The sequence below is a fragment of the Callithrix jacchus genome, chromosome 9 (genome assembly GCF_049354715.1).
Source record: "Callithrix jacchus isolate 240 chromosome 9, calJac240_pri, whole genome shotgun sequence".
Classification (NCBI taxonomy): Eukaryota; Metazoa; Chordata; class Mammalia; order Primates; family Cebidae; genus Callithrix; species Callithrix jacchus.
Genome location: NC_133510.1, coordinates 132190682 through 132218076, shown reverse-complemented (window position 1 = coordinate 132218076; position 27395 = coordinate 132190682). Strand labels below are relative to the sequence as shown.

Sequence of the window (27395 nt, the reverse complement as noted above, 5' to 3'; positions counted from 1 at the left end):
GTCCGCACCGAAAGCAAAGGATTATTTTCCTCTCCTTTCCTCTTGTGGCCTCCCTTTGGTCACTGTGAGGCAATAGCAGTGACCGCAATGTGATGACCCAGTGCCCTCCACTGGGGAAGGTCTGTGTGTAACGGAGGGGCCTTCAGGGGCAGAACGTTCTCTTTAGAGCTACAGATCTCAGTAGAGACATAACTGTCCCCACACCCATGTGTTTGGCACACCTTCAGGAGTGGTTATTTTTCACAAGGGTTAGGGCATACTCTTGCATTTCATGGTCAGAAGTCAGTGGTACTAAATGCCCTGCAATGCCCAGAACAGGCCCATGGGACAAAGAGTTGACCTGCGTTCTGGCCAGGTACAGTGGCTCACACCTGTAATCCCAGCACTTTGGGAGACTGAGTCCAGGAGTTCCAGACACACCTGGGCAACATGGTAAAGCCCCATCACTACAAAAAAAAAAAAAGAACCAGGTGTGGTGGTGCACACCTGCATTCCCAGCTACTCAGGAGGATGAGGTGGGAGGATCGCTCGAGTCCCGGAGGTCAAGCCTTCAGTGAGCTGTGAATGCGCCCTGGACTAGCCTGGGTGACAGAGTGAGACTCTGTCTTAAAAAATCATTGCCCTGTGTTATTCACAACTTGTAACTGTCCCATCGAACTACAGGGAAAGCTGTTGTTCTGTGCACTGTAGTGGTGAGTCTCCAGGTCAGGCATCCCCCAGGCAGTGACGGGCAGTGCCCCAGACAGCCTTCATGTTGAGGCACCTACAGCGTGGGCCTCCTGGGCGTGAGAAGAAGACAAGAAGAGTGTGCGCTGACTCTTAAATGTTTCCAATCAGAGATGACACCCATCACGCACAACCATAAATTTTTCACAAGTGCAAACTCAGGGAATGTTTTGTTTGTTATAACTTTATCAAGTTATTCCCCACACTGGAAAATCTCTTCAGCAGCTACTAAGTGTCAACGTGCATTCAATCTGCAGCATTTACAATGATTATGAAGAGACGTTTTCCCATGTGGTCATGCTTAAATGGCATGTTGAAATATGGATCATTAAATTATAAATGCATTTTATCTGATTTGATATCCAGTTAGAGCATTATATTATTCTTAATAAAATTACCTTGTATGTACATGACATTATCTGTGAATTCCATTTCAGCGCTGTAAAAGAGGAGTTTTAAAGCAATGGAGTCCTATCATGTCTGATAGGACTGAGGGCCACTGGTTTCAGAAACTTCCTGTTTGTTTTTCTCATGTGATGGTTTCAGAAATTTGGTGCCATTTCATCATTCCTATTAGAACTCTTGCACACAAATTCCTGCTTTTATCTATTCATGTATCACCTCTTTCTTGCGTGCCTACTATATGCCAAGCACTGTTCCAGATGATACAGTGGATAAACAGAACAGCTAAGGTCTTGCCCACTGTCTCAATTGGTCAGGATCAGTTAGGTTGTGCTGAGGTAACAAACAGCACCAGAACCTCAGCACCCTTCTGCAACGTGCCTCTGTTGCTCCTGCAAAGACAGCAGTGGTGACTCTCCAGGGCTGACACCCCCCATGCAGGGACAGCTCAGCCTCCCAGACAGCCTTCATGTTGAGGCACCTACATCGTGGGCCTCCTGGGCAGGCGAAGAAGACAAGAAGAGTGTGCACGGGCTCTGAAATGTTTCCAATCAGAGGTGACGCTCATCACTTCTCCCACATCATTGGCCAGAGGATGCCACACGCCCATACTACACATAAGGAGATGGAGCATACCATCCTCCAATGTGTCGAAGAAGGGGAGAGAAATGGGAGGAGATCTGTATCTGGTCATTCTCCACCTTCTCCCAAGCCCACAGATGCCTTTCAGGTACAGTGACTATACCTGATAAGGGCAGTTTCCATTGTATTCATCAGAGTATAATCAAGAGACGGAATCTGCATCAGTCATTTGTACAGAGAGATTTTAACATAAAGAATTGTTAACTAGATATGAAGCTACTAACTCTATAACCACAAGGGGAAAAGGAGCCTGGGTGATACCATGGAGCCTGATGCGCAAAGCAGCCACCACTCCCGGTGCTGAAGCAACAAAGAGGAGATGGAATTACCCAAACCCGGAAGCTTACAGATGTCCTGTGGGTCTGGGAACAGGACAAGGAGAGCTTGATGCTCAGCGGATGCTGGCCGCTCCACATCTGGGTCCAGGTGGGGGGACTGGCTGGCTGACGGTACTGGCCGTGAGGGAGTGAAATGAGGCTGGTTCTGGAGAAACTGTGAACTGGATCCAGTTGCTGCTGTGGGAAGGGGCTGAGGCTGTGCGGTGAAGCATGACTCCCGTAACGCCCATGGGAACAGCAAGAAGACAAGGAGCAGGAAGAAGAGATAAAGCAGCAAATCCCTCCTTCTTCAGCCCGAGGCCTCCTTCTGATTTCCATCCCTGGAAGAGCCTAAAGGAAAACAGCTGTTAAATCAGACATATGCTGATTTTATAGGGTCACAAAACAGAGCATGGAAGGTGGATTTGGAGCTCAGAGACAATAACTGCTTTTCATGATGTTTACTTTTTTAAATGTGCTGATATGTTTGCTCCTGTGTCTCATTTCTACAAAACAAAATTCAGTAACTCTTTTGGCGTATGCTGCCACACTCCGTTTATGGTTACCCTCAGTGTGCTGGGAAATGCAACCTCTATCTTCCCAAGACCAGAGCCTTGATTCTGCAAAAGTTTCAAGGGATATGAATGGGAAGTGGACATTTAGGTCAAACATGAAGCCCTGTTAACTTCATCTTCACTTTCACAGCTGGGTCAGTGTCAAAAATAATGTATGATCCCAAAGAAAAGAAAAAGGTATTCGGTAGTTTTCAAAAGTGGGTTTTGTTTCCAAGGAATGTTAGGTTTAGAGAAAGTTTTAGCAAAAGGAGAAACAGTTCAATGCCTGGTAGCAGAAGAAATGTCAATCCATTTAGAGGTTTTTTTTTTAAGGTTTCCAGTTTTTCCTCTTTATATTTTTGTCTATACGTTTGTGTATGTGTGTGCAAGTGTGAGTGTGCACGTGTGTACATGTGAGTGTGTGTGTGCACTGCATTGTGTGCATACATGTGCAAGTGTGTGTGCACATGTGCGTGCATATTGTGTGTGTGTCTATGCATGTGCCTGTGTGTGCATGCATATGTGAGTGTGTGTATGCATGTGCCTGCATGTGTGTGCATGCATATGCAAGTGTGTGTGTGCATGTGTTTGCATATTGTGTGAGTCTGTGTGTATGCATGTGCCTGCATGTGTGTTTGTGTGTGCATATGCAAGTGTGTGTGTGCATGTGTGAATTGTGTGTGTATGCATGTGCCTGCATGTCTGTGTGCATGCATGCATATGCAAGTGTGTGAATGTATGCATGTGTTTGCATATTGTGTGTGTATGCAGTGCCTGCATGTGTGTGCATGTATGCATATCCAAGTGTGTGGTGTGCGTGCATGTGTGAATTGTGTGAGTGCATGTGTATGCCTGTGCCTGCATGTGTGTGTGCATGCATATGCAAGTGTGTGAGTGTATTCATGTTTGCATATTGTGAGTGTGTATGCAGTGCCTGCATATGTGCGTGCATGTGTGCATATGCAAGTGTGTGTGTGCGTGCATGTGTGCATTGTGTGTGCACGCATGTGTGCATTGTGTGTGCATATACATGTGCCTGTTTGTGTGCATGTGTACATATGCGAATGTGTGTGTGTGTGCACATGTGTGTGCATGTGGGTGTGTGATTACAGGTAAGGATTTTTCCAGCATGCCCAGAAAGAGGAGAGGGAGTCTCTGCATATGCAAGACTCATTTGCCAGCTCCCTGGCCTGCTTCACGAATGCAGCCCATTTACTTTCCTTTGTGCTCCTTGGGGATAAGAAAGATATCAAGAGCACAGAGGGAAATGGACTAAAAAGTGCCCAGGCAAAGGTCATCTCTGCCACCTTCCCTATCTCACTCCCCAAGTGCCTAGGCTGTCATGGAGCTGCCTTGTTTCCATTTGCATTCCATTCCATGGAGAGAGGGAGAAAAACCCCAACAGCTTTGAATCACAAATTTTATCACATACACAGAGAAGCGGGGCTTATGACTCACAGTGTCCAAAAGACCGGTGGTTTCTCTATATTTTCAAAAATATTGTTTGCATGTAATTGTTTTTATTTATAGTCAGAAATACGTCAAAGGACGTGGGTTGCTGTCAGCATTTTTCCTCCTATTTTCCACGATTCCACTATCAGGACAAATGCTATTGTCCCTGGAATCTCACTGTCCTGATAAATGAACTGTCACAGCCTGGGTAGAAAAAAAACACAGCACGAGGTAATGAAACAAGCAACTACCTTGGAGTGAGAAAGCCTACCTCCAAACCCTAGACCTTGGGCTTAGTAACTAAGCAACCTCGGGAAAGGTAGTGTATAGTTCTGATTCTGAGGAGTTTCAGTTCTCTAACCTGGAATGCTGGGTGTGGAGCCAGCTGGGGTTGTTGACTCTTTCCTTGCCAGATGCTCACATTCCCAGGGGCTGCAAATGTAAGTGCTGGTTGAAGACAAGAGGGAGGGGTGGAACCTCCAGTAACTGGACATCACTGTGCTGGTCATACCAGCTACCAAAGCCAAGGTTACACAGCTCTTCCCAGCTCTGCTGTTAGTGACTTTGCGTTAGCAGCATGAAATCATGAGTGTTTATACTAAAGGAATTGGTTTATACACAGAGCTGGTTGTTACACATTTACTGGCTCACCATTGCCTTGAAGCCTGTGTCTTGGTACTTAACAGATTTTCAAGAGAAATGCAGATTTTTAAATGTGAAATGTTCCTCTCCTATGATCCTGAGTTTGCTAACCTTACCCCACATCCAGAGAATTGCAAGAGCTTCTGGGCTCAAGGCAAAGAAGCTGCACAGAGCTGTTTGTTGGAGGCCTGGCCAGGATGAACCAATGGACCATGGGCGCAGGGAAGCTTAGGTCCTGCCACCATCTGGTGCACCAGAGCTTAGATCCCTGCCACCGCCTGGCACCACAGAGCTTAGATCCCTGCCACCACCTGATGCCACAGAGCTTAGATCCCTGCCACCGCCTAGCACCACAGAGCTTAGATCCCTGCCACCGCCTGATGCCACAGAGCTTAGATCCCTGCCACTGCCTGATACCACAGAGCGTAGATCCTTGCTACTGATGGGCACCACAGAGCTTAGATCCCTGCCACTGCCGGGCGCCACAGAGCTTAGATCCCTGCCACTGACCCCCAGACAGCTGTCCTTTCCCCAGTGCCTCCCTCTAGGATTTGACCCTGAGCATTTGAATTCCATTTCATTTAGGTTTTATTTAAATTGACATTTTTCTTTTCATAAACAGAAGGTACTGGCCAAGGGAGTCTTAGGTGATAGTTTTCTTAACTGATGAGACTTTCTGCATTGGAAGCTCTCTATAGAACTAGCAAAATGGCTTATCCAGGTCCCTCAGCCTCAGCTGCCTCATCTGTCAGATACAGCCAATACCCTCATTCACTCAAGGAAAGATTATCGAGGCCTTATTACATGCCAAGCATTGCTAGAAGATAGAATTGGGCTGGATGATTTTTTAAAGTAACTTTGTCCCAGAAAGAGAAGTCCTGAGTATTCACTACCGTCCTCAGCTGACTGCACTGCATCAGTCAGACATAAAAATCCACGGTGGGAATTCTCTGAACTGACCTCAGATCACCATGAGGCACGACCTAGCAGCCTCTCAGACACTCTCCAAGTTTTCTGCAACTTGCTGGGGTCACCTTGACCTTCAATGACCTAATGAAAGTGGGTTTGGCCACATGCGGTGGCTCACGCCTGTATTCCCAGCACTTTGGGAGGCCAGGGTGGGCGAGTCACTCGAGATTGGGAGTTACCAGCCTGGCCAACATGGCAAAACCCCGTCTCTACTAAAAATACAGAAAATAAGCAGGGGCTGGTGGTGGGCGCCTGTAATTCCAACTACTCGGGAGGCTGAAGCGGAAGAATCACTTGAACCCAGGAGGCAGAGGTTGCAGTGAGCCAAGATAGCGCTACTGCACTCCAGCCTGGGCAACAGAGTAAGACTCTGTCTCAAAAATAATAATCACAATAATAATAAAATAAAAATAAGGTGGATTTGACTCCCACTTTTAATGGAATATAATATTCCAGTGTCTTACAGATTTATGCCAAGGTGGGATCGAACATAGAAAAAGGTTTCCTAGGCTGGGGGCGGTGGCTTACGCCTGTAATCCCACCACTTTGGGAGCCCAAGGTGGGTGGATCACAAGGTCAAGAGATTGAGATCATCCTGGCCAACATGGTGAAACCCTATCTCTACTAAAAGATGTGGTGCATGCCTGTAGTCCCAGTTAGGAGGCTGAGGCAGAAAAATCGCTTGAACCCCGGGGGCAGAGGCTGCGGTGAGCTAAGATCAAGCCACTGAAGTCCAGCCTGGGTGACAGAGCAAGGCTCCGTCTTAAAAAAAAAAGAGAGAAAAGTTTCCTAACTGCATCTTGCTGAGAATTCCTCTACTCATTCATTTTCCTGCAGACTGGATAGAGCCAGCCGGAGGTGGAACTGTGCTGATATTCACCATGGCCACCATGTAAATGGCAGTTGCTGCTGTGGGCTGAAATGTCCCCATGTGGTCCCTCAATCTGGCCTGGCTTCCCTGTGAGGAGGCATCTGCAGGGCTAGTGTCCCAGGAACATACATAGGTAGAAGGTTTTTCATGACCTGGCACCAGAAACCTCAGACTTCTATCAAATTCTACTGGTCATGGGCAGGGGACTAAAGGAAAACTTCCCTCTACCCTCTGAAGTTTTGCTGAAAAATCCACTCACAAAAGGCAGATTCATAGGAGAAATGGCATACAAATTAATTAGCGTGCATGGAGAGAAAACCACAGTGTTGTTACTCCCCAACCTGACACAGTAAGGTGTTCAGGTGGTTATGTACCCTTCTTCTTAGGGGAAAGGAAGATGGGAACGTGCGGATGGTTTTAGAGGGGTAGTAAATGATTTTTAGAGAAATTCAATGGGCTTGAAGAATGGATGGTGGTCTGGGGCAGTCTGTAGAGCCTGCATAGCAGGAAATGGTTTGTAACAAAAGCCTGTCCATCTGTGTTGAAAGACTTCCATCTTTCTTCCTGCAATATGAATTCAGTGGATAAAAACTCAGGGAAAGCACCCAGAGGCCCTTGTTTTCTTCTGGTGGGGTCTGGGCTTTAGGTGGATAAGGGAACCTCAGAGAACTTCATCCTGTGCTTTAAGGGAGACAGAGGATTGAGAGAGGGTTGGAGGGTGATGGTGGGAAGGTCAGAGAGACTGAGCTGCTTCCTCAGCTCAGCATGACCACGATGCATATTTTGAGATGTCGGTTTCTAAGCCCCAACACCAGCAACTCACTCAAGGCCAGCCCAGATTCGAGGCGAGGGGATTAGACTCAGCCTCTTTAGTGGAGACATAACAAGGTCACTTTGGAGAGGACATGGGCAGGTAGGAGAGACTGCTGTGGTTATCTTTGGAAAATGCAGTCTGCCACATACGTTCACCTCCCAGAGTCTCAAGGTTCTTTATCTAGAAAAGAAGGAGATGTCATAGCAGCAGCCTCCCAGGGCCATTGTGAAGGGCCATGGGTCAGAGGAGTTTAAATACTGCTTTACCTTATACTGGGGCTTATACCGGGGCCTGATGGGGGTTGGGGGGACTAGGGGAGGAGTAAGACTCACTTCTTGGTAGACACCCTAGAGACACAGGCATTTGTGCACAAGCAGGTAGGCACAGGGACATTCGTCACTGTGTGGTTTGAAAAAGCAAAATCCGTGAGGATGCAAGCTCTGCGATCCATTTCATCATCAGCATTTCTGTCATTCGTATGAATTTTGATGCCTGGTTGTTCCAGCAGCGCTTTCTGAAAAGGTGTCGAAGACTTTTCCTTCGCTGAGTTGCCTTTGCTCCTTTGTCAAAGATCAGTTGACTACATTTATGCAGGTCTGTTTCTGGGCTCTCTTTTCTGTCCTATTCATCAATTTCTCTGTTCTTTCACCAGTGCCACATTGTCTTGGCTATTAGAGCTTTCTAGGAAGTCTTGAACCTGAGCAATGTCAGTCCTCTGATTTTATTCCTCTGGGTTACACCTTCACAAAAATTAACTTACAGGGGGCCCCAGAACTAAATGTGAAAATGCAAAACGATAAAATTCCTGCAAGATAGCATGGAAAGTCAAGATCTCTTTGTGTTTGGTGATGGGTTTTCAGATACACCAAAGGTGCAACCCATGAAAGAAAGAATTGATCGTCTGGACTTTATTAAATTTAAACACTTCTGCGTATGCAGTTCTTGTTTGTGAACACAAGCTTTCAACTTGAAGGACACCAGAATGACACCCAAAAGATGGGTTTTTCACATTACAATGATGTTGAGTTAAAGGTAATTAATAAGAAGCAGAGGCAAGAAAGTTCTCTTTACCGACTCCTTTCCTACCTAAAAGAACGATATAAACTCGAGACTGGAGATGATTCTAGACGATGATTAGCCCAGAGTTGACACCAGAAAAAACATGTGCAAACAAACCTGTCTCCATCGGTTTCCCCATGTATTTACCTTCCTGTAGTTTCTCAACCATTGGAGGTCTAAGGCCATTTCCTTTCTGCCATTATTTCTCTATAAAATTATTGCTCTTTGTGGAAGATGCTACATACACCCAAATTTTAGTCATCTCTTTGAATTACTCATTCCTAAGTTTCTTCCATGGATATAGGCAATGTAAATGTTGACACCTTTATGTTTTTCTAAAAAAGAAAAATTTCCGTTCATTTATAGAGTCCCCTCATCTGTCTAACAGAGAGTCATAAAAGCTGTGTCATGGAGCTTAATCAAATACATTTACAAACAGGGCTTATACCAGGGCCTGTTGGGGGTTGGGGGGACTAGGGGAGGGGTAGCAGCGGGTGAGGGGATTGGGGAGGGATAGCATTAGGAGAAATACCTAATGTAGATGACAGGGGGTGGATGCAGCAAACCACCACTATGGCACGTGTATACCTATGTGACAATCCTGCACGATCTGCACATGTACCCCAGAACTTATAGTATAATAAAAAAAGTAAAAATTAAAAACAGTACTGGTTCTCAGCTGGGGGTGCTGGTACTGCCCGGGGTTCTTTAGCAATGTCTGCAGTCATTGCTGGCCATCCTGCTGGGGAGAGGGATGCTGCTGGCATTGGAGGTGGAGGCCAGGGGTGCAGCTCAGCAGCCTACACTGCCCTGAACAGCCTCCTACAGCAAAGATCCCTCTAGCCCCAAATGTGGACAGGGCAGAGGCTGAGAACCCAGGCTGGGACCAGCACCTGGCACGTGGCAAGAGCGGCTTGGGTGGATTGTGATTAAAATGATTTCCTCCCAGACCGCTCATCAGTGACTGTGAGAACACAAGTGTGATCTCATGACCCAGGCCACGTGGTGGACAGTTTTGAGGACAAAGAAAAGAGAACATTCACGGAATGCATTATTTCCTCTGACCCAGGAAAGGACTGAAAGTGGAAATTTGAGGTTGTGTAAAAATGTTCTGTTTTCATTTAAAAATAACAGAGCTTCCTGGGAATTTGAATTTCTGATTTCAGAAGAAAATAGGCTATAGAATATAGACTATACACAGAATCTTCTGGTATAGATGATTCCAAAAACACTAGAATATCCCTGTTCCGTGTCATAACTAAGAGGCCCACTGTGGCTGACATGGAAAGAGACTCAGACTTTCTTCCAGAAAGTGCCATCACTCAGCCTCGAGGAGTGCTGGTAGCAGACAGCTCCCAGTGCTTAGCTCCTTGGGGGTCCTTGTGTTTTGAGCTGAGTCCTGCTCTTTTTCGGGTAGCCCCAGCTATTGACAGGGATGGTGGTTCAAGGGTCTGACCACTTTGACCAAAGCGGGACTCTTCCCCGGGCGCCCACTCTGCTCTAGACCCCTCAGGTGAGCTAGCAGAAATGTTGTCAGGTCTTCCTCTTGATCTCAGAGCTCCCACTGCCATCCTGGGTCCTTCCCTTCCTCCTTCTTGGATATTACAGCCTCATGAACCTTCTGTCTCAACCTCTGCTCCCCAGAGACCTCATAATCCCACTGTGGCATGCGACGGATATGAGGGTAGACCCTGGACCCAGAACGTATTGGATTCTAATCCCAGATCTGAGGCATCCCAGCTGTGTGAATTTTAACAAGTCACCAATCTCATCATGCCTCAGCTTCTCATCTTCACATTGGGGATTGCAATAATGCCGACCTTGCTGGGTCACTGTCGGAATCACTCAAGTCCGTGCAGGTGCATACCCAGGAAGGCTGTCAGGTAGACAGTTTCCTTGATGCCAGCTCTATCACCTCTGATCTGTGAAGCCCCAACCAGGAGCTGGCTCTCCCGAGTTCCCAACTGCTCTCCTCTCCATGCACGCTGGCAGCTCTCTCCTGGAATAGGGAAGCGGGCTCTAGGGATTGAATAGCTGACTGTATTTGTCTGCGCAGTTGACTGCATAGTCTCCTAGGGTTCCCATCGAACAATTCCCAGGACCAGGTGGCTTACACACAGAGCTTTATTTTCTCACAGTGCCAGATGCCGGAAATCAGAGACGGGGTCTCTGCAGGTTTCGTTTCTCCCTGGCCCCGTGGGCAGCCGCTTCCCACTGTGTTCTCCTGTGGCCATTCCCCTGTGCATCGCTGGTGTCCCCCTGCATGACTGAGTGTCCTGATCTCTTCTTCTTAAAAGGATACCAGGCCGGGTGCGATGGCTCATGCCTATAATCCGAGCAATTTGGAGGCTGAGGCTGGTAGATCACCTGAGGTCAGGAGTTTGCGACCAGCCTGGCCAACATGGCGAAACCCCATCTCTACTAAAAATACAAAAATTAGCTGGGCGTGGTGGCGCTCGCCTGTAGTTCCTGCTACTCAGAAGGCATGACAGCCGCCTGAGCCTAGAGGTGGAGGCAAGGCTGCTGTGAGCAAAGACTGTGCCACTGCACTCCAGCCTGAGTGACAGAATGAGACTCCATCTCAAAAACAAACAAAAGAAGAGGACACTGGGCATATTGTGTTAGGGTCCACGGTGATGACCTCATTTTTACGTAACCACCCCTTTAAAGACCCCGCCTCAAAATACAGTCAGATTCATTTGAATTTAGGGAAGGAACCAAATTCAGCGCACAATAGGCTCAAGCTGCCTCTTTTTCCCTCTGTAAGAGGGAGTGGCCCTGCTGACCTGAAGTCCATCTGCGCCGTGTCCCTGACCCCCACCACAGCACGTCCTCCTCCAGTGTGTCCATTTAAAACTGGGTGCAGTGTGTCATCCAGTGCATCCACTTAAAACTTGCTTATCTCTTGGCAGAAAGGGTGTGTTGTTCATTAACGTACAGCCGACTTAGGGAAAGCTGTTTCCCAATGAATAAGCCTAGTATAATGAGCCAAAGCTCTCCTCTGATTAATTAGGCCGTGTGGCAGCCCGTCATGGTGATAGGACACTACCTGGAAAATGGGGGTAAGGGTACCATCTAATGGATATATTGTGAGGATTCAGTGGAATAAGTTATTGACACTCAGTGCAGTACCTTGCATGTAGCAAACAATAAATATTACCCACTGCTATTACTGTTACCACTGTTATTAATGTTACATAGAGAGAGACATAGTTTCACTCCTGTTGCCCAGGCTGGAGTGCAATGGTATGAGCTCGGCTCATTGCAACTTCAGCCTCCTGAGCTCAAGCGATTCCTCCTGCCTCAACCTCCCAAGTAGCTGGGACTACAGGCACCACCACGCCCAGATTTTTTTTTTTTTTTTTAGTAGAGATGGGCTTTCACCATGTTGGCCAGGCTGGTCGTGACCTCCTGACCTCAGGTGACCCATATTTTTAATCTAAGACAGAGACCAAGCACAAAAAGGCACTACCTAACTTGAGAATTGGAGGCAAGCTTTCCTGTAGGATGTCTACTTCTGCCAAGTTTGAGGGTAGAGAAAAGAGAATTTCGACATCCTTAGCTTTGGTTCTTAAAAAAGAAAAAGAGAGAAATATTAGAAGAACATAAATTTTACCAAGAATGTTGGTGATATTTAAATAAGATTTAAATTCATACAGCACTTAAACAGAAAAGAAGGAAATGACATTAAATTCACCTAAGTGCTGGATTATGCACACCGGAGTCAGAAATATTAACCATACCCCCATAACGGAACAGTGTGACTGGCTGGAAATGGATTATAAACGGGGTTCAAGAGTTTTAATAGATTATCCCTTCAAACCATCAGCATTGTAAAGTGGCAGTTAATAAATTATTTGACATGTACAGTTAGTCATATTTTAACGAGAAATAATGAGCAGGTCTTGCCGGCTCACCTAGACCGTGACATTTCTCCAGTTCATCTCCCAGAGGGGCAGTTTGGAATGTTTGACAATCTAATGCAATGGACAGAGCTCTGAAGGGAAGGATGGATGTCCGAATGCTGGAAGGAGTTCTGCTGCCTCCAGCTGTTGCGAAAACACATTCAGATTTTTCTCTCCAGACTAGGATGGAGTTGGGGCCAGGTCCTCTCATGGGGGACTAGGCTTGTGTCTTCCTAAGCTCACCTAGGATTAGGAACCTGCATTCCAAGAGCCCAGGTGAGCTCAGGTAAGGTCCCCAGAGCCCAGGTGAGCTTAGGAAGGGTCCCCAGAGCTCGGGTGGGCTTAGGAAGGGTCCTCAGAGCCCAGGGGAACTTAGGGAAGGTCTCCAGAGCCCAGGTGAACTTAGGTAAGGTTCCCAGAGCCCAGATGAGCTTAGAAAGGGTCCCCAGAGCCCAGGTGAGGTTAGGAAAAGTCCTCACAGCCCAGGGGAACTTAGGGAAGGTCTCCAGAGACCACATGAGCTTAGAAAGGGCCCAGGTGAACTCATCTAAGGATGAGGATCAGTGGATATCTTTGGGAGCCATTATTTAGGCTACCACACTCCCCCAAAGGCATGTCCCAATTCTTGTTTAGGATGAGAACTAATGGACTCATTGCCCTCCCCCAGGAAAGCTGGGAGACAAGACAAGAGAACAAAGTCCTTGCACTGAACTTGGTTCTTCCCGTCAGCGCTGGCATGGAGGAGCCATCTTGTGCCAGGTAGAAGTTGACAGCCTGGGCTCTGGAGCCAGACTCCCAGGGCTGAACCCTGGCACTGCCCTTCCTGGTAGAAACATAGGCAGGCTCCCCTACTCCCGACTTCCTCAGCTGGAATATGGGAATGGCAGTGGTGCCTAGTGTTGTGGCTGTTCTGAGGGTGAAATGAATCCACATATTTGGATTACCTGAAAAGCAGAGCCTGAGACATGCATTTGAGGGCAGGTGATTTATTTGGGCAATGAACTCTGGATGCAGAATGAGGGAGTGAACAGCAAGACAGGACACATTTTGAAAAACCAGCAGGAGGTGCATCTTTGAGCTAGCTCACATGGTGGCAACTTCTGTGAAATCCCTTTGAGCCTCTCTAGGGAACTCTGCAGGATGGGGTTCAGAATCCACCCCTGTGCCTGAGAGGGAAAGTGGTCTGCACATGCTCTGTTGAGGACGTGCACAGGATGCACCCATGTGGGAGGGAAGAGAGTAGGATGGGAAGAGGAGACGCTAAGCAAGGTCAGGTTTGGGTGTAGCACAGCCAGCTCCACGAGGAGCTCTTAAGACCTAAGGGCAGTCTTCTATGGAAGATGTGGGATGACTTGTCAACAACACACTTGCAGCCCCTGGGCGGAGTGCACCAACCCAGCCACAGGGACCGCAGGAATCCCAGGTAGGCTCAGAGAGCACCTATCATAACAACATCTGCTATGCTCAAAAGCAACAGACGATGTCTACTCCACACCTGGACCTCCTCCCCACAGTAAGTGGTCTCCACCAGCCAGGGTGTTCCCCTTTCCTCCTCCTCGGGCCATGCAGTGCGATGAAGGCTCACCTTCCCCTCCCCATTTCTCTCTCACCTCTTTACAGGTCTCTGACAGATGTGACTATGTCTTTGTCAATGGGAAGGAAATGAAAGGCAAGGTGAATGTGGTGGTGAACTTCACCTACCAGCACCTGAGCAGCCCCCTGGAGATGACAGTGTGGGTGCCCCGGCTTCCGCTGCAGATCGAGGTCTCCGACACCGAGCTCAATCAGATCAAGGGCTGGAGAGTACCCATCGTCTCCAGCAGGAGGTGGGTGTCCCCCTCAAACTTCATGGCAGGCTAAGGAGGAAATGTACAGGGTGGTATATTCGGGCATGGCTGGGTCTGAGGATGCACATGGTACCCTTAAGACCAAGCCTCCCTCCACCACTCAGCTTTGATTTGCTCTGTGTTAGTTTCATTCTCTATCAGTGTTTCTCAGGAGGTTCCCGGCTTCCATTTTTCTCTTCTCTGCAACTCCAGCAGAAAGTGGCTCCTCTCCTTCCCACCAGTTTCAGCAAAGTCCTGAATTTCAGTCTGATCCTCACTGGGATTTTGTACCCTTCCTTATCTAGTTACTGTAGCCAAGTCTCTCGGACATACTGCATAGCTGGCTGGACTTCACCAGCTGGAGCCAGAGGAGCTGGAGGGGGAGGTGGACTAAGGCTGGATGAACGGACAAATTCCAGGAGAAGGGAAAATTGATGCTAGAAAGAAGGCACCGGATGTCCCTTGGAAGGACATCTGACAGGGTCAGCCTGATCTTAGCTGCCTCTCTGTGCTTCAGTGCAGAAGCTCTGAGCTCTCTGCCTGGTGAAACGAGGTCTGAGGTCGCCCACTGAGTGTCTGATACATTACCCCATGGTGTTTGGTACAGTCCCAGGAGTCTCCACCATCCACCATTGGGCAACCTTGCGAACACCATGTAAAGAGGGTGGTAGGAGCCAGGCTCTTCATTCACAAACTGTCATCTCAGAGAAACCATGTGTAAGAATTCACGCACTGGGGACATGTTGATTGCTAAAAGTAAGTATGTGTGGCAGAATGAGACAATAAAATATTCCTGGAGTCTGCGTACTCAACGGGGGGTGGAGAATTGGTGCTTATCTGAGGAATAACGTACGTTCCTCTTCTTGCAAGCTCACTCCTTTAGTCCTGTGACCCCTGGGAGAAGTGACACTTCAAGGACAAAGCCTGTGGGTCTCGTGGACAGCTGGGAGGTGGCTTCTGCAATGTGGGGCTCATGGACCTGGCTTCCGCAATGATTCTTTTTGGTTGTTGGGGTTTCTGGTGTTGAGTTGGGCGTGTGGATTAGAGAGCGGCCATTGGTGCTGCAGAGGGAAGAGACTGGAGGGGAAGATTCACCAAAGACCTGGGTGGGTCTGACCGCAGTGCATCCCAGGTGCTGTCACAGCTTCCTGATTCAGACATGGCAGCAGAGTGAGTGTGAGAGGGAGCAGCTGCTGCTCTGATGGAGACCGAGATGGTCCCATCAAAGGGCTGACTGCATGTGAGGGGCCAGATGTTGAGGAGCAGCTGACATCTGTCTCCTTCCAACCACCCTGGCCTTCTCTGCCGTACTTACTACATTTGGCCTCACCTTTGGTTAAACATTCACCCGCGTTGTGTGATGGGGTACAGAGCCACACCATTCATCCCTGGCCCTGTCACGTTAGCTGGCCATTCTGTCTAACACAGTGGCTTATCCCAAAGCTTAGTGGTTTAAAAAGTCTCCCCAAAGTTAATGTGGCTTAAAAGAACAACATGCGGGCCAGGCATGCTGACTCATGCCTGTAGTTCCAGCACTGAGGCTGAGGCAGGCAGATGGCTTAAGCCCAGGAGTTCAAGACTAGCCTGGGCAACATAGCGACACCACATCTCTACACAAAATTTTAAAAATCAGCCAGGCATGGTAGCTTGCACCATAGTCCCAGGTATTCAGGATGCTGGAGTGGAAGGATTGCTTGAGTTCAGGAGTTCGAGGCTGCAGTGAGCTGAAATTGCACCACTGCACTCCGGCCTGGGTAACAGAGCAAGGCCCTGCTGCAAAAGGGAAAAAAACAACATGCATTGTCTAACAGTTCCATGGATCTGGAATCCAGGCATGGCTGAGCTGGGTCTTCTGAGCAGGGCCTCTGCCAGGCTGCAACCCACGTGTCGGTGGGGCTGGGGTCCCGTCTCAAGGCTCACATGGGGAAGGATCTATGTCTAGGATCAGTCGTGCAGGTGCTGGCTGTTCTCAGTTCCTCGCTGGTGCTGGCCAGAGGTCACTCTCTGTTTCTAGCTGGGTGGGAACCTCCACAGCGTGGCTCACAGCATGCAGCTTGCTTCATCAGAGTGAGCGAGTGAGAAGAACCAAGGAAAGACAACACAAGCAAGACAGAAGTCACGGGCTTTTCAAGTCTAGCCACGAAAGTGACCAGCCATTCACTTTGCCATAACTTTTTCACTGGACAAAAGAAACTAGATCCAGCCCACACTCAAGGGGAGGGGTTTATACAAAGCAGACACCAGGAGGTGAGAGGGTCACTGGAAACAGCTGAAACATGAGGAGGTGAGAGGGTCACTGGAAATAGCTGAAACACCAGGAGGTGAGAGGGTCACTGGAAACAGCTGAAACACGAGGAGGTGAGAAGGTCATTGGAAATAGCTGAAACCCTGCTTGCTGCACTGGTCATGCTGATTGGTCAGTGCTCAGTCCAGTGCAGTGGTTAGTATCTGAATTTCACCCCTGCATGTCTGCCTGTAAACCCCTTGAAGGCTCCTTCCCTCTGCACCCCCACCAGGCTCCACACACAGCGCCTTCTAGAGGACCAACAAGTAACTATCTACAAACTGCCCTGTCTCTTTCACAGGCCCACTGGGGACAGTGAGGAAGAGGAGGACGATGAGAGGAGGGGCCGCGGCTGCACCCTGCAGTACCAGCACGCCATGGTGCGGGTCCTCACGCAGTTCGTGGCTGAGGCGGCCAGCCCTGGGGGACACCTGGCCCACCTGCTGGGCTCCGACTGGCAAGTGGACATCACAGAGCTGATAAATGACTTCGTGCAGGTGGAGGAGCCCAGGATAGCCAGGCTGCAGGGTGGACAGATCCTGATGGGGCAGGAGCTTGGGATGACCACCATTCAGGTACAAAATCTCCAAAGCAAGCTCTCTGTCTTCTCACCTCTGCTCCGCTCAGAGGAGAATTCAGCTGCTTGTCATTACTGGGAATAGTATGTAGTTTCGGGATGGGTAAATTCAAAGAAATTGTCCAGTAAACAATACCAGTGGTGCTGGCTGGGCACGGTGGCTCAGGCTTGTGATCCCAACACTTTGGGAGGCTGAGGCAGGCAGATCATCTGAGCTCAGAAGTTTGAGATTGGCCTGGGTAACATGGCTGGAGAGGACCAGCCGCAACACTCGGGTTTTGAAACAAACACTTGCACAAAACAGTGTTCTGGGAGGCTTGCAAGGGTTTGGTCATTTACCTCCCAGCTGAGAACAAACCAAGAGTTGGTTTTCTTTCTGCACACACGTAAGGGGCACAAGCACAGTTTTGTTTCCTGGACATATTGCGTGTCTGCCTTGTATCCATCACCCAAATAACGTACATTGGAGCCAAAGGAAGAGCTTATTTCTCAGCAGCTGCCCCATCTGCAAGCGAGGCGACTGTCTTATCAGGCAATCTGTGAGGTTTCTAAAACAGCTGTGCCTGAGAAATCGTTGTAACTGAGCCTAGATCAGATCATGGAAGATTGAAAACATATCCATTCTAGAAGAGTGGCTGGTATACATAAAACTTCATTTTATCCAAGGAGGAAAATAAATAGATTTGGGCTGTAGACCAGGAGTCACATGCTCAAATGATCTCTAAAAGCTCAGAAGCTACCATCTGTGAGGAGAATAGGCTGGGTAGGAGCTGAAAGACAGCAGCTGATTTTGCTCTGAGCGTTAGAGAGACAACAGGGAGTGGTGAGGGCTGTGGAAAAGGGGCAATCTGTTACACAGCCACAAGCTGCCAATGAGAAATGTCCACTGCAGCCATGCGTGACAATTTTCCAGAAAAGCTGGAATTCTGTGTTTTTATATAAAATCTTCTGGCTCTCTAAATGGTCATTCATTCTATTTTAAAATATGATTTGGGTCAGACAAAACATATCTGCCTCATAGATGAGAGCTTGCAACCTCCAAAACTAAGAAGTTGGAAGACCTGAATCCCCACCGTAAATCTATAGGCTTCACTGATACTGATGCCCAGAAGCTCACAGTGAGATGAGAATTCAGTGCTCACATTTTCCCTTAAGTGATAATGTCAGTGCAAGAGGAAGAGACGTGCTGTTCTGAAACCACACATGACACACGGACACTGTTTTGGTGAGGCATCTAGTCCTGCGAGCCTTGGTTCTTTCTCTTATCTCACTGCATCCTCCTGAGTCACACATTCACTTGTCCACTTTCCTCTGGGGACACATCTCTCATGCTAGCTGCCATTTAAATTATCACCATCAGACCAGACAGTGAAGGTGGCATTCAGTTAGAAATAAGGAGCTTTGATTCCTGGTCTTAAAGCATCCTGGGAAAAGTGCTGTCGTGACATACATCATAGATATCACCAAAAACGTGAAAGGAGAAAGAGTTCGAGAAAGCAGGAGAACAGAGGGTGCAGCCCATCTCCTCCAGGAGGCTGAGTTACACACAGTCATGAGGAGTCTAAGACAGCTCTTCATTGTTTGGGCGAAAGTGAGAGGAGGAAGAGGTGATGCCACAGAAGTTCCTCAAAAGCAGGTTTCCTGTTCAAGGTCTAAACTGCACACAAGCCTCATTTCCCAGGTCATTCCATGTGTCCAGAGGAGAAATGAGGCTTGGAGTCGTTGGCCTCAGGCATTCACGCTTATAACCTATGTTTATCAGAGCATGCCCAACCATATCCCACATCGTCAGGCATCACGCGCAGCATTTCCCTGAGTGCCCGGTGGGGTCTCCAGTGACACACAGGATTGAGATGGGCCAGCAGGCTCCACCTTCTGGTTGCACATGAGAAAGCTATCACTATATAACCAGTACACCCAACCCACTGTTCACTGATGACAGGAAGGCTTTTAAAAAACCAAATCATTTAAGTAAAATAAATAATGTTAAACGAAATACACACTAGAGAGTAGAGAGACGATCTGTGCTGTAGAAGAATCATAAAGTTAACAGGCAAATGAAAATGTTAGTTCCTCCTGTCCAGGATGGAGCACGGTGGGAAATGGAGCTGAATGTGGGGTGTGGGGAGGGACCAAGCCCTATCTGCCCACGTCTACATACCACGTCATTGTTATGCAAAAATTGCATTACATTTTCTCAAGCAAAATGTATGATTTGGCAGGCGGCATCAGTGGGAAAGACCCATTCTCGTTCATTCTGGCTCATGTGTTGCCCTGTCGCCACCTGCACACCGGGCACCTCCTCCTGCGACTGGAGGAAGTGCCCGGACCACAGAGAGCCTTTCCTTGTCATGTCGCTTCTGCCCTCCAGATCCTGTCTCCTCTGTCAGACACCATCCTGGCTGAAAAGACCATCACTGTGCTGGACGAGAAGGTGACCATCACGGACCTCGGGGTGCAGCTGGTGACGGGGCTGTCGCTGTCCTTGCAGCTCAGCCCAGGAAGCAACAGGGCCATCTTTGCCACTGCGGTGGCTCAGGAACTTCTGCAGAGGCCCAAACAGGTATAGAGGAGGGCTTGAGACACAGCTCAGCGGGGGTCCCACACCAGGCGGGCCCCACAACACAGTGGGATCACACATTGGGTGTTTCTCCACCTGCAAAGGGAGCTTCTGAAGCAGACGACTGCTCTGTCATGTTTCCCAGCTCCCCCATGCAGAGATGAAAGAAATATACACATACATAAGGGTTGCAACTGCAAAAAATGGGAAGCCACCAAGGGGCAGGAGCCCCGGAGGAAAGGCCCACCCCTCATCCATCATCGTGAAAGTGCGTGCAGGGGGTCACCTGTGCTGTCCACACGCTTCCTGCTTCCACGTGAGCGTGAGGGCACATGCAGGCTGACAGCAGGTGCACAGCCTGCTGCCGAGGTCCTGCTGGAGCGGAGGTGCCAGACCTGCTGAGTCTGTGGGGAGCCCGTGGCGGGAGATCACTTTCTTGTTCAGCTCAAGGCAGAAACAGAGAACTCATGGTGATGTCACTTGGGGGTTTCTTTTACTTTCTTTGGAACCAGTGTGAGCTAACAGTGTGTTGTGTGTGTTTCTGTGTGTTGTATGTGTGTTGTCTGTTATGTATGTATGTGTTTTCGCTTTGTCTATGTGCATGTGTGTATATGTATGTGTCTTCTGTCAGTATTTTGTGTTGCTCATTTTGTGTTCTGTGTGTTTTGGTTGTATAGGAACCTGTGTGCATATATATGTACATGTGTGTTGTGAATGTATTGTGTGATTGCATGTATCTGTGTGTGCTGTGTGCCTATGTCGTTTTTGCTTTATGTGTGCCATTGTGTATGCATGTGTATGTGTCTTGTGTCAGTATTTTGTTTTGTGTTGTATGTTTGTGTTGTATAGGAATCTGTGTGCATGTATATGTGTATGTGTGTTGTGAATGTATGTATGCATTGTGCCTGTTGTGTGTATGTATGCATTGTGTCTGTGTTATGTGTGCACATGTATGTGTGTGTTGTGGGTCTGTGTTTTTGCTTTATGTGTCTATATGCATGTGTCTTGTGTCAGTATTGTGTGTGTATGCGTTGTATAGGCACCAGTGTGCGTCTAAGCGTATATGTATGTTGTGTGTATATTATGTGTTGTGTGTATGTGTATGGTGCATGTGTTTGTGTGTGGATACAATGGCCTACAAAGGGGACTGTTACAGAGGACCTTTGAATGTAGTAAGTTCTTCTCCCTCATTAGAAGTGGATAAACCTTTTTTAGAACACAGGGAGTTGGCTGAACTTTGCTTAACAACAAAACTCAGTGGTTGCAGGTGGTTAGTTCTTTGTGCCCATGAAAAGGGAGCCCTCCAGCCCGTATGGGACACTGTACTGGCCACTTCCCTTCTGGATCAGGAACCTTTCCTGTGCATTCCTCCTCAGCAGGTGAGGTACCAGGCCTGCCCTGCCTGTGTGCACCAGCTGTGGCTGCGACCATGTTCGAGGAGGCGGGAGCGCCACACTGGACCTGCCAAAGGGCACAAAGATCCTCCCCACTTGCCCAGCCAGCACCTGTCATGCCATGCTCCCCTCTCAGGCACGCGCTAATCTCATCTTTATACGACAGTCTTTGCAGAGTTTTGGATTAGAAAACACTTGAAAGTGCATGATCCCAATAACAGATACGAACTCTTGGCCAAAGCAAACCTCCTTTTTCTCAAGGAAGGATGCCAGCCGAGAGGCATGTTACAGATAGCAATGAAGAAATAACCTGAGGCTTTTCTCAGTCTTTATGGGAGATATCACCCGCTGGCCGCCAGCAAGGCATTAAGGAAGGTATAAGATGCAGCTAGAAGAAGGCCAGAGGGCTAATCCGTTCCTGCCGTGTAGAGCTAAGCACACCACCCCGAGATGTGCTCCGTAGATGGTGTGTGGGGCTCTTACTCCTTGCACACAGCTTGGCCCTGGCAGAGGTGGTTTCAGGAAACCCGCTGTGCATTTGAATGCTCTGCTCAGATTTCCTGGTGGATGGAGAGAACCTGGTCAGTGTCACATCCAGTGGCCTCTGCACTGTGCTTCGGCAGGATTCTCTGCCTAGCAGGTAGTCCGAGTCAGTCTCTAACAGAATCAGCATTTCTTGGCTGAGCGGAATGAAGGAGCAGAGGCCACCAGCCACGTTTGAGGAGCCTCGCTTCTTACCTTCAAAGACTAAGCAACACCTGTGTGAAATGTCTTCCGTCATGGTCAGGGGCTGGTGTGTTGCAAGAGAAAGAAATCCACTCAAGTGAGATGAAATAACAAGGGGTGTGTTCTGAGGACTAGAAGTCTCACAGAACTCAGCTGGAAGACCTCAGAGGAAAGGGAAGGTCAACACTCTCATGCCCACTGTCTCTCTCACCTGTGTTTTCATTTTGGTCTAACTCATTGTCTTCCTATGGATAAATGCTCTGCTTTTTTTTGTATCCAGACATTTGCTTATACATAATCCATCAGAGGGCTTCATTCCCTAACTTTATATCAGCCCCACTACACATCTTCCCAAGCCTAACTTCTTCAGTCTTGTTTTTCTAATTTCAAGTTTGAGACAGAAAGAGAAAGAGAAAGAAAGTGGGGGGAGGAGGGAGGGAGGGAGGGAGAGAGAGAGGAGAGAGAGAGAGAGAGGAGAGAGAGAGAGGAGAGAGAGAGAGAGGGGAGAGAGAGGGGAGAGGAGAGAGAGGAGAGAGAGAGAGAGAGAGAGAGACAGAGAGAGAGAGACAGAGAGAGAGGAGAGAGAGAGAGAGAGAGAGAGACAGAGAGAGAGAGAGAGAGAGAGAGAGAGAGAGAGAGAGAGAGAGAGAGAGATATGCTGGCCAGCTCAGCGTTGCTGAGATTGATAGCACTAATGGCAGCAGCTGTCTCATTCCAATCAGCTGTAGCTGTGGCCCAGCACGCAGGGTCATGGGCCGCCATCTGGGGCTTGGGTGGAGCAGGTTCTCCAAGAGGGAGGGAGGAGGGAAGAAGCGGTGGATGTGCCACTGTGCTGTCAAATAACACCTTCACCAGAATTAGAGGCTTGCATAAAATTGGAGGTTATCTCCAACGATCTGCCTGGTCAAACTATTTGCAAAGAAAGTTGGTCTAAATCAACAGAGTGGAAAAAGTGGGAGGTTGAGAGGTGCACAAACCTTAGCTCTGGCTGCTTTTTGGACTTCCAGTTACCTCCAGCTGGGCTGGGTGGAGGGTGGGGTGGTGCAAGAGGAGAAGACGCTCCAGTCAAGATGCTTCTCCCTCTCTGGCCGTCAGGCTTAACTCCTCCCTCCAAGCCAAGACTGTGTCCTGAGGCCAGCACAGATCTCTCCGGGGACCCGGAAGAGGCGAGGCTGGCAAAACCAAGCCTGCAGCCCTGCTGTGGGGCTTGTCTAGCTCAGAGGCTTTCATCTGTATTGCCAGTAATCAGTGGAGACTCCTATTACAACTTAAAAATTATGTAATAAACATTTTTCATTTGAATGCGTAGCACTCGTAAAAGATCCCGCTAACCAGTAATTTCCTTTGTGGTGCATTTTATTACTGTTCAGATGTCGATTCTGAACAGCCCAAGGGCCCATCTTCCTTTTAACACCTACAGGAGGGAAAAAAAAGAAAGAAAAGTAAATCTTTGTATGGAGTGTTAAATCCTGGCCCTGGTTTGTCATTTTGTTGTTGTATTTTGCTTTTGCATCTTAGGAGAATGTTTCCTTTTATACTCCTGGTACTTATCACTTATTTCTACCTGTTTGAAAGGTTTGTCTTTGTTTTCATAGCAATATTTTGGCCATAGTGTATCTACTATGCTAAGACTTAGGGCTCAATGAGTTTTTTGGCCCATTTTTATTAACTTACATATTTTTCTCCATAGGAAGCAGCCATCAGTTGCTGGGTCCAGTTCAGTGATGGCTCAGTCACACCCCTGGATATTTACGATGGGAAAGACTTCTCCTTAATGGCCACATCCTTGGATGAGAAGGTGGTCTCCATCCACCAAGACCCCAAATTCAAGTGGCCTGTAATTGCTGCGGAAACGGAAGGACAAGGCGCCCTGGTGAAGGTGGAAATGGTTATCAGTGAATCCTGCCAGAAATCCAAGAGGAAGAGTGTGTTAGCTGTGGGAACAGCAAACATCAAAGTTAAATTTGGCCAAAACGATGCTAACCCCAACACCAGCGACAGTAGACGCACAGGGCCAGGGGTTCACCTGGAAAACAATGTCAGTGACAGACGGCCCAAAAAACCGCTGCAGGAATGGGGGAGCCAAGAAGGACAGTCCTATGGCAGTTCTTCCATGGGGATCATGGAGGGACGGGGCACCACGACAGACAGGTCCCTCCTGCAGAAGAAGAAAGGCCGGGAAAGCCTTTTGGATGGCGAGAGCCACTGGCAGACTGTCCCCAGCGACCTCACCAGCTTCCCAGCACAGGTGGACCTCCCCAGAAGCAACGGGGAGATGGATGGGAATGACCTCATGCAGGCATCCAAAGGGCTGAGCGACCTAGAAATTGGGATGTATGCTTTGTTGGGTGTCTTCTGTTTGGCCATTTTGGTGTTCTTGATAAATTGCGTGACCTTTGCACTAAAATACAGACACAAACAGGTTCCCTTCGAGGAGCAGGAAGGGATGAGTCACTCCCATGACTGGGTTGGGTTGAGCAACCAGGCAGAGCTGCTGGAGAATCGCATCAACTTTGCCTCCTCGCAAGACGAGCAGATCACTGCCGTTGACAGGGGCTTGGATTTTGAGGAGAGTAAATATCTCCTCAGCACAAACTCCCAGAAGAGCATCAACGGGCAGCTGTTCAAACCTTTGGGACCCATCATCATCGATGGGAAAGATCAGAAAAGTGAGCCCCCGACCTCCCCTACCTCAAAAAGGAAAAGGGTGAAATTCACCACCTTCACCGCCGTGTCATCTGACGATGAGTGCCCCACCAGGAACTCCGTAGTGATGAGTAGCGAGGATGACATTAAGTGGGTCTGCCAGGACCTGGACCCCGGGGACTGCACTGAGCTGCAAAACTACATGGAAAGGTTCCATGAAAATGTGTAAGCCAGACACACACAGATGTTGGTCCTCACTCACCTTTCAGCCTTTAATTCCAGGATGTGTAGCAATGGTGCCCCCGGAGAGAAATCAAACAGCAGGACAGGAGGAGGATGGCACCGTCAGCAGAGCCTCAGCCAGCGACCTCGGCTCTGCAGGAGGCGTCGAGTCCGCATCGACGCCCACATTCCAGCCTACCTACGGCATCTTGCTGAAGAGGTTATCATGCATGGCAAGATTTCTAAAACTGGAGTCAAACACAAGTTCTGAATCCCTGAGCATCTGAGAGTTTCCAGGAAAGAACATCCTCTCTCTCTCTCTCTGTAATCAAAACAATTTGGATGTTGTAAAATCCACATGGCTCCAGCGTTCAATACTGCAGACTATGGAAGAAAAACGCAACTCAGGTGGGGCATCCGTGGGTCAGTGGGAGGGGGCGTGTCGTGGAAACCGGAGCGGCACGTCTCGCTGTGCGCGCCATCACAGGCAGTCCAGTGCCGCTGTCGGCCGTGGCAGGCATGATTGTGGGTCGCTGTCTCTCAAAGACTGGGCCAGAGCTGGCTCAGATCATGGACAGGCCAAGGCAGTGGCTGACAAGGACTGAAAGGGAGCATGTGGGCCACTAGGCCACAAATGCCTTTGTAACTACATGCCAAGGAGAAACGCACGTACGCAAATCCTCTGAGCCCTTCAGAGCACTTCTTTATTTGTAAACTAAAGATACTGGGCATAGAATCTGAATCGGGCTCAGAGAACCAGGCTCTTTCTATTCATAGCAAGTTCCCACGGTTCCATTTGTACTCTTCCACTACATCGCCACCCTCCCCAAAGCCGTTGGTCACGTGTGGGTGGGGGCGGGAGAGGGCAGTTTCTAGTATTTGCTGAGTCTTTTTCATCCCCCTGGGTTTTGTGGCAACTCCCAAGTGACATTCTTTAGAGAAGACCCCCTCCAACCTGGGCATATGCCCCATGCCGTCCATCTGTGAAGAGGCTGGTCTCTGGGCATGGGCAGTACGTATGCACAGTGAATTCCACACCAGGGGATATACGTTCCATTGCTTTTCTAGAAAAAAAAGAGCCACTTGGGATGGGTCTTTCACTGTTCCCATCCAAGAATGTGCCCTCGAGGCTGTTGAGACAAACCTGGGTGTCGGTGTGGAATGCGCAGGGCATGTGGAGTTGGGGGGTTCTGGGTACGAAAGCAGTGGGTCCAGCACACACCCAGACAGCACAGAAGGCTTCTTCGCCTTGTAGGTGGGAAGGGGTGGGGGCCTCGGTGCATGTGGTGGAGATGCAGGTTTGCAAGTGATTGGTCCAGCAGTCAGCCCCGAAAGGTTTAGCGTTGCTTAAGATCAGCATGACTCTGGAGATCTCTGAATCCCCTCACTTGCTGAGCCTGTGAAGGGAGACTCAGAGGATTCCTGCCCCATCTCACACTCACTCCAAGGTAGCGAACGGTGTGCTGGATGATTGCCAGCCAGCTATGATCCTTTGAAATATGGTCGGGGACAGGGAGTGGCAGGCAGAAGAGGCCGTGCTGTTTAATCCATCTTCCATTTTTCCTTCTGTGTCATTTTATTTCTCTCTCTCTCTGCTCTTTAGATGTTTTCCAGTCTCTGTGTGTGTGTCTCTGTATCTCTCTCCCCCTCCGAACCTCTCTCCTTGCTTCCTTTCTGTTTCTGTAATTCCAAGGGTGTCTTCATTCCTTCTCCTCTCCACAGAATGGAATTCTCTTTAGATCATGTGTCAATTTCACCTGTTTATGCTTCCAGCCCTAGCCCTGTCCCCTGCAACTGTGGTGCTATCCGTTTGCTCTTGAGACTGGGGTTTCTGCAGCCGGTACGTCACCTGCTCCTGTCCGCAAGTTTGCTTACCTTGTTTGGCTGGGTGATTCAGCTGTCACCCCTTTGTGATGGGACTCCCCTGCTTCCAGTAGCGTCCTCATATTTCTTTCCATTCTTACCTGTGTCGCGTTCCGTTGAATACTGCAGCCACTGCCCACTCCCAAATCCACCTACGTGTAGAATGTACTGTAGATTGTAAGAATGTAATATATATTTATAAACTTACTGACTGTAAATATAAAGTTTGCATTCAGTGGCTCATGGCTGTCCTGTGTCTTTCTACACGTTGACCCCCTCCAAGAGGCTGGCATCAATTGCAAAGGGCTCTGCAAATGTGGTGGCTCTAAATGAAATGCAGATGTAAAGATCCCAGCACAATCCAGTTGCACCCTTACATCGTGTAGCACTGCTCTGCGTGGAGGGGATGTCGACGCATGATGACAAAGTGCCTGTGTACTAAGCAGCTCTCCTTCAGGACCTGAAAGGATTTGCAAATAAATCACACATGCAATTCTCTCCTGAAAGCCTGACTGATAGTGGTAAGTGGGAACTGTGGCAGGCAAGCATGTATTCCAGCCTCCCTTTGGGCTAGACTGAGGAAAGCTGTCCTTCCTTTGGGTCTCGAGTGTACACACATGCAGTAACACTGGGCTGGGTTAAAAAGTTGATTTTAGATTTACCAACTGCAGACTCAAAACAATTCCACATAACAAGAAGTTGCATGAAACCTTTACATTCATGCAAACAGCAGCAAGTGATCATTTAGTCAGCCATTATTTACTGAGCAGCTACTATGTGCCAGGAATAGCTGTGAGCACTGGAGACAGAGTCGTACATATAACAAGTGCACATGCACGCTCAAAAACCTTACTTATATCTATTGGGGCAGGGGGGATAAACAGCAAACAAAATAATTTCAGATAGTCATAAGTCTGGGCTTTTTCTTTTTCTTTTTTTTGAGA

The 27395-nt window shown here is 48.6% G+C and overlaps 1 protein-coding gene and 1 long non-coding RNA gene across 2 annotated transcripts in view; one reads left to right on the top strand and one right to left on the bottom strand.

Moving 5' to 3' along the window:
- The window catches only part of TMEM132D (transmembrane protein 132D), an 880461-nt gene extending 853770 nt beyond the window's left edge, over window positions 1-26691 (top strand). The window contains exons 6-9 of the mRNA XM_035258183.3: window positions 13974-14179; window positions 16765-17038; window positions 19412-19603; window positions 23411-26691. Of these exons, the coding sequence (XP_035114074.2) occupies window positions 13974-14179; window positions 16765-17038; window positions 19412-19603; window positions 23411-24595 (1857 nt within the window). The 3' untranslated portion in view covers window positions 24596-26691. The remainder of the gene's footprint in view (window positions 1-13973; window positions 14180-16764; window positions 17039-19411; window positions 19604-23410) is intronic.
- Window positions 19601-23530, bottom strand: LOC118144391 (uncharacterized). Its single transcript, XR_013522218.1, has 3 exons — window positions 23395-23530; window positions 22698-23134; window positions 19601-21784 (listed from the first exon to the last, which is right to left on the bottom strand). It is a non-coding gene; the product is annotated as an uncharacterized LOC118144391 (long non-coding RNA).
- Window positions 26692-27395: the final 704 nt, after the last annotated feature.